This window comes from Echinops telfairi, unplaced genomic scaffold (assembly GCF_000313985.2).
Source record: "Echinops telfairi isolate 266 unplaced genomic scaffold, ASM31398v2 ScPeMD7_7468;HRSCAF=8506_0, whole genome shotgun sequence".
In the NCBI taxonomy this organism is placed as follows: domain Eukaryota; kingdom Metazoa; phylum Chordata; class Mammalia; order Afrosoricida; family Tenrecidae; genus Echinops; species Echinops telfairi.
Window position 1 is genome coordinate 63888872 of NW_022111369.1, and position 9419 is coordinate 63898290.

At 51.0% G+C, this 9419-nt stretch overlaps 1 protein-coding gene across 1 annotated transcript in view; it reads right to left on the reverse strand.

Moving 5' to 3' along the window:
* Positions 1-1958: 1958 nt before the first annotated feature.
* LRRC66 (leucine rich repeat containing 66) overlaps positions 1959-9419 on the reverse strand; it is a 21546-nt gene continuing 14085 nt past the window's right edge. The window contains exons 4-5 of the mRNA XM_004706322.2: positions 5973-6159; positions 1959-4469 (exon numbers count right to left, since the gene is read on the reverse strand). Of these exons, the coding sequence (XP_004706379.1) occupies positions 2713-4469; positions 5973-6159 (1944 nt within the window). The 3' untranslated portion in view covers positions 1959-2712. The remainder of the gene's footprint in view (positions 4470-5972; positions 6160-9419) is intronic.

The following is a 9419-nucleotide window of genomic DNA, read 5'->3' on the forward strand; positions in this document are numbered from 1 at the left end:
ATTTCCTGTCTAGCTAGATATTCAGAAACGTACACTGCATGGGCTGAGAGGCTAGTTAGATATGAGAAATTAAGGAACAGAGCTGGCGGCAACTCAAGACGTTTTAGCTGGAAGGGATAGTGCAGGTGACCAGGAAAGAGAATGCGGGTGTTCTGGGGGGAATGGTGCATTTGAGATGTCAGAAGGAACTCTCTGGATTCAGGCAACTGGGGGGTTGAGAATGTGGGTCCAGAACGTGGGGAAAATCATACGATTTACCAGGCAAGAAGTTGAACATTGAGGTGAGGTTCAAGGCTAATGACAGCTGGGACTTGAAAAAAGATAAGACATGGAACTTTAAGGGTGGCAGTCTGTGATAGTTAGGTTTATTGTGCCATCTAGGCCAATAGGAACATGTGGGCGGTGTTTAATCAAGTCACGGCTTGATTGGAGGAAGACTGAAATAAATAACTGAGAGGCGACATCCCATCTCCCTCTTGCTCCCTGGTTATCAAACCACTGTGCTATTGTTTTAGCTAGTTCTCTGCCTCAACCTGTGTGCTACACTACCTATGGGCTAAGCTAACCCATGGGACCATGTTACTAGTGTTTGAGGCTCCTTTGAGACCTGCTTCACCATCCTGCTTGTGCACACATTGCTTGACCTTGAGGCCGGTGGATCCTCTTGCCACGCTTGATTTTGAGACCCCATCAGGGCCTGCTTCATTTCATAAACTGTGGGAAACCGGGAAGAAAGTATATACAAGCAAATTCTCAACATTCATGCATTAAGGAATCCAGGAGGCCAAGGATCCCATTGAAGAAACCTTCTTGTTTGTGGTTTGGAGATGTGTCCCACTCACTTCCTCCTAAGTAAGAGTTATTCCCCATGATGCTCCCCCATAATAATGCTAAATTTCCAGTACTATTTGCAAGCACATGGCTGCGGCTGTATACACTTGAAGATCAACTGCTTAAAGGCTATCTGCCTAAAGGCTATCTGCCATCAAAAGCAATAAGACCCCTATTGTCTATTCCATCCAAAGTAGGGCCCACTCCCTTCTGATAAGGAGCATTCCCCTGGAGAAGAGCTCAAAGATGCCTAAGGTCAAGCCAGCTCAGAGATGACCAAGGTTAGGCTGCCACCTTGACTCTAGAATCCACCCTTCTTGTTACTTATGTGCCTTCCTGTCACGTGTATTCCTAGAACAACCCCTTCCTAATGCGTGTACTCCCCTAGCTCGTCCCCCTCAGGTTACATGTATGCCCATTGTACAACCCCTTCCTGTTATGTATGTGCTTACCAAGGCCTGGGTGCCAGAGATTATATAAACTCGTGAGATTACATTACTCGCTCTCTTTCTGCTCAGACCTGGCTCCTGAAGTTGTGATCACCGAGGAGGTGATCCCTTGCATGCTTGATCTTGTCTGATGTCTCTTTAATTTGCCCCTCAATTATACAACCACCTCTTGGACCCACTGGGTTGTGGGGAGGCAGGTCAGCCACACTAAGCTTCTGAGCTGCGGACTGTGGCTGACCCACCCGCTGTCTGCTGCCTTCCAGTAGACTGTCAGCCTTGACTGAGGGAAGACTCCCGTCTGTCTCCTTGACCTTGGACCCAGCAGCCCATGTGAGTTGAAGGACTTCCAGTTTATTAACTGTTCCACGAAAGTGAAAGTGAGTTGAACTGAGCCCTCTCTACCGCTGTATGGACTAATTGGCTACTATAGTCCTTCTTGCTGAATAAACCTATTCTATCTGCCTAATCACAAGTGTCCTGGTTTTGTTTCTCTAGAGAACCCTGCCTGACAACACACTGACCTTCAGAGGACAGCAGAAAGGGCGTGTTGGCAGGAAACGGAGGAAATGCCATAGAAATAGAAGGAAAAACCGCAAGAACACAGCCCTGAGAGCGCAGGGTGGAGAGAGTTACGCCAGAGGGCTAATCAAAGTCACGGTGGAAGGCCTTTTTCTTTTGTGGAGTCACAGGCTACAGCACTTCTTTTTTTCAAAAATTGATTTTTTAATCTAGACTTAGTTTAGGAAAGGGTACCCCTTTGAACAAAGTGTATGTAAAATATTTAGGCTGGCTCTGAACCTTTTCTAATTTTGTGACCAGCCTCCAGAACTTGTGCGGCCTTTCTTCAGAGTCCACGACAATTGTCAGCAGGCCCACCTCGCTCTTTCATCACGTCCTACAAACTAGCACTTGCCTTATCTTGGTTTATCAAGGTGCACACCCTTCGCTTTGCCATAGTGGACGGGTTCCTCACAGAGACAGCCAGCTCCCTGCTGACGGGGCTGGGTCTGCCTTTGGGCATAAAAGTGAGAGGCATCATTTTCTAACCGGAACTGGTTGTTCTCAGCATCGGCAGCCCGCTCTCCGTCAGGGAAGGGCTCGCGTGGTTGTCGGGAGGTGGTTGGAGTGGGAAGCTGTTGGAGCAATGGTGGCGCGTACTCGGAGCAGTCTTGAGAACGTGCTCCCGTGTCTCTTCCCATCAAAGAGCAGGTTCAGCACCACAGGACGGTACCAATTGTGCCCCACTTAAAACCTTCCTAGGATCCTCCTCCTCAAGCGCAAACACGAACTCCTCGTTTTCCTTCGTGTCCACGTGTGTTGGGTGCCATGGGGTGTCTTTGGAATCCTGTGGTGAGGGCCTTACGTTTTCCGAGGCACTGATTCCGAGAGGATTGTGGTGCTGAACCGTGCCTATTCCCCGAGCGCATGGCTCTTATTTATACAAGCCTGAGTCTCTTTCCTGGCAGGCCTGCGAGTCAGGAGGTGAGGGAGGCTCGGCAGGACCTGAATAAATATCGACGTCGGAGAAGTCCAGGTCTCTCAGTGAACAGTGCCATTCTGCTCTCTCGGACTGAGGAGCTATGACATGGTCATAAATAAACGTCCCCGGGACCTCCACGCTTACAGGACTATTGCCCCGGGACCCGGGAAGGCTTAAGGGATCCTCCAACTTATTCATGGAAGAGGCCCTTTCCTGATGAGCCTTCCACAAAGCAGGCCTGGGATCAGAAACCAGAGGCTTTTCAAGGCGAGCCCCCTGATTCTCAAACTTCCTCAGAATGTCCTGGAAGGTGATCTGGTCTTCAAGGTTCTCTTGTGAGCCAGTGGCGTCCATGCTTTGCCCCGAGTTCTCATTCGCCGGTGACCCGCTGGCCCGCTGGCTCTCCTCACCGTGCTCCTCCTCTTCGCTCGCAGTGCTCCGCCCTTCTGTGCTTACTGAGCTTAGAGTAAACAGAGACCCTTCCTCAGAATCGGACTCGCTCCCAAACACACACTGAGTCTCCGAGGGCACATCGTTCTGAAGTGGCTGCTTGCCGGCAGGAGGGGCATCCAGGCTACTGCTCCGTCTTGGAGGGAAGGCCAGGGGGTCCGTGTGTCCCTGATCAGGAAATATGACCACGCTGGAGTAGGCCGAAGGCTCTGCCTCCTGGACACGCTGGACATTCACATAGGTCCTCCTTTGTGTTTCCTTCGGGAATTCCAGCGGAGAGCCTGGAGGTCCAGAAGGTTCATCTCCCGCTCTTCGCTCGTTCTCTCCCGTCCACTGGATCTCGGGGCGTGGTAACATTGCAGTGAAGGAGGCGGTCATTTCTCTGGAGGGTGGCGGGTTTAACTCACTGGAAGCATTCGAGACCGAGCCAGAGACACCGTGTAATCTTCGAGCTCTTGAAGCGATGCTCGCCCAGTGCTCACTGAAAGACTCGTCCTGGGCCACTGTGTCGTAATGTAACTCGCTGGGGGTATCGTTCCCATAGGCCTGGCTGTGCCCTTCGGGGGTTGGCTGGTGAGTGTCAGCACCTGGGGGTCTGTGCAGAGTGACCCGGGCTGCGCTGGCTCCTGCCTCTGAGTTGTTGTCCCACCTTGTAGGCCTCGGGCGGCCCTCAGGCTCCACGCTGCCCCTTTCTGGGGCGTGAGAGACGGCAGAGCGTGGCCTTGGCATGGCTGAGAACGCGTCCTGGTTCTCATAGAGGTTTACGTTTTGAAACACTTGGTTGGGAAACGTGGCACGGGGCTGCCCGGTCCCCGCAGCTTCGATTTCATCGTAGAAGCCTTCATTTGCATAGGTATGTTTTGGATTTGGGCTTTTGTCTCGGCCTCTCTGTTGCCATAGTCTGTCGATGTAAGGCCTGGCCAGGGCGCCCAGGCAGAAGGCTAGAAAGAAGGTGATGAACACCGACAGGCAGATGGCCAGGGTGAGGTCCTGGGAAGAAGCGTTTGAGCCCTCTGCCCTTGCAAGGGTTTGAATGTCGCGGGTGTTCCTCACCCTTCTTGGCATCCGTCTCTGCTCATTGATAACAGCGCTGACGTGCCGCTGCTTCCCAGGAGTGGAGAAGCCCAAGTACGGTCCTTCCTGGGGCTGCCTTGCTCGGCCTTCAGGGAGTCTTTTCGTGTGATTGCCCTTGGTGTGGGCAAGGGGCGTTTCCCTTGAGATTCTGCTCTTGGGAATCCACGAAGACGCCGCCTCGTTCCCTGAAAGCAGAGGGATAGAACACGAGTAGGCATTGAGACACCACTCTAAAACCCAAACCCAAATCCCACACCCTCTGCTATGGAGCGGATCTGGACTCAGAGTGAGCCTGTCAGGACAGAGAGGAACTGGCCCCTCCACCCCCACCCCCTGTGGGTTTCTGAGGTTGTAAATCTGAACAGCAGCAAAAGTTCTATGGCTTGCAGCCCAATGCGTCACCCACCGTGCCACCGGGGCTCCTTAAAATGCCACGCCGAGGGTTGAGAAAGCTTCTGGAGTCCTTCTCCGCCCTTATCTAGCTATATTGTGCTGATTCCATATGCGTAGTCCGTGTTCCAGCATGCAGACCACTCTTGTTTTTAGTGCAAAGCCAACAGCCTGTCTATGGCTTGTCACACATTTACTAGTGGCTTAGAAGGAGCCCTGATGCCTCAATGGTTAAGCATTCAGCTGCTAACCAAAAGGTTGGTAGTTCAACCCCTCCAACTGCTTCCTAAGAAAAGAGGAGACAGTCCTTTCCTATAAAGCTGTATGGCCTTAAACACCCTTTGGGGAAGTTCTTCTCTGTCCTACTGGCTTGGATGGGTCAGCATCAACCCGTGGACAATGGGCTCGCTGTGTTTTGCTTTCATTTCTTCAATCGGGCATGGAGAATCCCTGTGTGGCCTCACCCATTGGGTGCTCTACAAGAAACCTGGAAGCCACTCCAGGGCAATGACAACAAGGCCGGAGAGGGTGTCCATTTCCTAGGCTTCCTGCCTGCCTGCTGCCCACTGGGGAAAAGAAGACAGAGGGGCAAGGGCTGGTCACGCCTGTGAGAACATTCCATCAGCCCCCTGCAAAATCTGCCTTGTGTTTGCAATGTGAGTTCCTCTCCATTCTCTAGTGTGGGGAAAACCCCAAACATCTAAGTTTCTCTACTAGTTGCCAACTGTCTTTCACAATCATTTGTAATTCCAAGTGCCTGCCGTGACATTTACAACAGAACGAAGCAAACATGGCCATCATGAATCTTCTCTCTGCGTTTCTTCTCAACCTAGAGGCATGCCCACTTTTCTACTTCCACCTCTGCCCTGCATAGAACAACGTCCAGGGTTCATTTAGGCAATAAGATGAAGCAAACTAACTCCCTCTCCTTGGTTTTCAGTAAGGAGTTTGAGATTTAGCCAAGACATTCGAGAAAGAAAGAAATATATATTACAGAATCTTATGTGTTAATTCAACACCATTAACCCATTCTTATAATTTGGGGGAGTGACAATGATCAATACACACACACACACACACACACAAGTTTTGAAATAAGTAGATAGGTGGGGTCACACTTACTAGTTTGACTCATTATTAGCATAGAATCAGGATGAAAGGCCCTGAGCTGGCATGGACTTGACAGCAATTGGTGTGCCTTTGGCGTGGTCACTCTTTGAACAGAGACTGATCTTCTTGTCTGCCTTTTTCCATTCAAATTGAACTCTTCAGAGAGTGAAGAGGTTCTGCTGACTTACCTGTAGACTCGCAAAGTTCATTCCACGTTTTCCTCCAGGACTGAGAGATGAAGTCTTGGAAGACCGCCACGCGAGAGTCACACTGCCATTGGTTGTCTGCCAAGTCCACCTCCAGATGGGGAAGCTCTAGCGCGATGGCCATCATGGGGAGGGTCTTGGTCAGGGCATTGCCGCTGAGGTCTACAACCTGTGTGAGAAAAAGCGGAAGGCGAAGAAACCAGGAGTTAGCATGTAGAGTTAAACTTTAATACGCTGCGGAAAGGCAGAGTGGTCGGATCTCTGGGGGCGATGTGAAATGAGGTCTGCACTGGAGCATTCGAGGAGTGAGTTTGCATCTTGGCTCCGCCCTTCACAACACTGAGCCTCGGCAATCCTTTCACTGCCCAGAACCCTCCTTCCCAGGGTTGCTGTCAGGATCGAAAGAATGTGCGAGCCCTCAGTATGGTGCCTGTACTAGGTGCCCCTTCTTTTTCCCTTTCTTCCTTCATATCGGTTGTAATCCCTGCTGTCAGATCAAACCTAAACTTCCATGTGGTTGTCCGGGATTAGAGTAGACACCAGGCCTAGAATTTCTAGAAGCGCCATGTCATATAAGCAGTGCACACAGAATGCGAGCTCGAGGGCAGAGCACAGAAGAATGGTGGCTGGCTGGGAGTGGCAGCGAGAGAGAGCATTTGCATCCAGCATTAGCTCAAGGTCAACACCTTTCTCTTCATTCCTGGTTGCTGAGTGCACGCGAGATGACTCATTCCTCTCATTTAATGGGAAATGGAAGGGAAAGCAGGGACCTCGGGGTTCAGTGGCTTCGGAGAGGCTGAGCAGGCGCTGACCGCACCTGGACATCGCTGTAGCCTGAAACAGCAGGAAACCAGAGTGGGGGACAGCTCTAGCTTCGAGTACTATTTGCAGAGCACAGCCATGGCCCAGGCTGTCTTAAATGCTGCCTTGATGCAGTTTTCAGATCCTCTCTGGAGGCCTGTCCTTTTTCCTTATTGAACAATTTACTAGGTACATTCCCCAACCACACCCCTTATCAGATTCTCACACTCCTGAGTCACTGTGTACCTGTCCTAATCTCCCCGGGGACAGGCTCCCAACAGCCATCTGCTCCCTGAGTCTGCAGAATCAGTCCAAATGCCAATTCCCAGAAAACTCCAGGCAGTCTCCCTAAGTCCGCCCTGCATGCCGTACACAAACCCTCTCCTACAATTCCTGCTTGGTGTTCCCAGGTGCAGCCACTGTACTACCCATGTCGTGGTGTGCTGTGTCTCCTGCCTCTGGGACCTGGGGGCAGAATGAACCCGGTCCCTTTTCTGTTTCTCCCCACCCCACCCCACCCCACCCTCCTTTTCCCCACGTCTTAACTGACTGGTAATCCCACAGATCAGTTTAAGCTCTGTCTCTGTGGTGCTTCACAAGCGTGATTTGAAACAATAATTTATTGCTTTAGCATTTGATATTGAATATGATTTGATCGCGTATCGTTGATTTCCCAATCACTCCCCCCAAATGACTTCTTATTTTCATCTTTTGTAGTTGTAGTTGGTGCTGAGAATACACACAGTGGGGCACGCACCAAGCCGACCGTTTCTAATGGATAATTGGGTGACACGAATTCCCTTCTGTGGGCTGTGTTGATCCATCTCTGTGTATGAATTGTTCCTCTTCCATTGACACCAACTCCCTGTCCCCTGTGTCCTCTCTTGTCTCGGATTGCTCTTGTCACTTTGATCCCACATGCAGAGGAAGAATGTCTGTTTTGAGCCTTGTGTTCTTTTAAGATCTTCTTACGAACATTACGAACTACTCCTCCCAACACCTCCCTCAGGAGCCCTGGTAGGCTAATGGGTTACACCAGGGGTCCTCAAACGTTTTAAACAGGGGACCAGTTCACTGTCCCTCAGACTGTTGGAGGGCCGGACTACAGTTTAAAAAAAACTATGAACACTGGACGAGTCGACTGCTAAGCAGGACAGGCAGCAGCAACAAAAACACCTGGCGGGCCGGATAAATGTCCTTGGCGGGCTGCATGTGGCCCACGGGCCATAGTTTGAGGACCCCTGGGTTACGCCAAGGTCAGCAGCCCGAACCAACCAGCCACTCTGCAGGACAAACACGAAGCACCCCAGTCCTGTAAAGTTATGGTTCCTGAACCCACAGGGGCCGAGCTCCCCTGCCCTATAGGATCGCTGGGAGTCACAATTGAATTTTGGAATGGTAAAATTCCCTGCACTGCCCCCTGGGCCATACCCCGTATCCCAGACAGCCCTTGGCCCAGGGCCGGGCACACAGCAAGTGCTCAGTGAATAATGACAAAGTGGCAGTGTTGGGACCTGATCTGGCTCAACAGCTGGCTCAGACTGAGCTCCCACCTGGCTGGGCTGCAGGGCTAGGCGGAGCAGGCCTGAGCAGGAGGCTCCAAGGTGGAGTCTGGGGCTTGTTGGGGAAGGGTGCTTGTTGAAATGAAAGAGAAATAGTCATAAAAGAGAAAATGTAAGCCTTGTTACAAGGGGGTGGGGTGGAGATCATGAGTCAACATGCCAGAGGCCGAATATGATTATCAAGGCCAACTGTCTGTATAAACATCCAGGCAAATTCGCATGGGCATTTTGTTCTATAAACCCTAAGAAGGCCTGGGACAGAGAAGTCACTCAACAGCACCTCAAGGCAGGCCAGTAACCCACAGAACCAGAACTCGCCCTAAACCACACAGGAACTCCGCAGTCTTGAGACATGGTGGGAGAGAAAAGAACTTTGGCTTAGCTTATGTGCTTTGCCGTTTTGAAGAGGTTAAGGTCCTCACAAGGGCCTTCAGGTGGGACTATAGCCCTGGCCAACACCTCAACTGAGAGGCACGAAGCCCAAGGAGCCAGCTGTACTGTGCCCTGGCCGCCTGACCCTCGGAAACTTTGAGACAAACTATGTTTTAAGCGGCTGAGTTTGTGGCCATGCATTACTCTAGCACAAGGTAACTGATACACCTACCCGCGACATCATCCATTCATGCACCCCCTTCGTTCACTCGACAAGTGAGGCCGGTATATTAAGCACCAGGCATGTAGTAAGCACAGGGGCAAACATCAAAACCCATGGTGCAAGACCACCACGGGCTTACAGTGGAAAGGCTATGGGACTGTCCATTCAACAACAATAACATCAACAACAACAACAAAGCTACCTCACTACCACCCAGTTGATTCCGACTCACACTGACCCTATAGGACAAAGGAGAACTGCCCCTGTGGGTTTCTGAGGCTCTAATTCTAAAGATAAGTAGAAAGCCTCATCTTTTTCCCAAGGAGCGGCTGGTGGTTTCAAACTGCTGACCTTGCAGTTAGCAGTCCAACGCGTAACCACTATGTCACCAACCATTTAACAAATAGCCTTGCCTAAAATGAGATATTTTCAGTCAGTAGGGATATGTGCACTGACGAGAAAGCAAAGCCC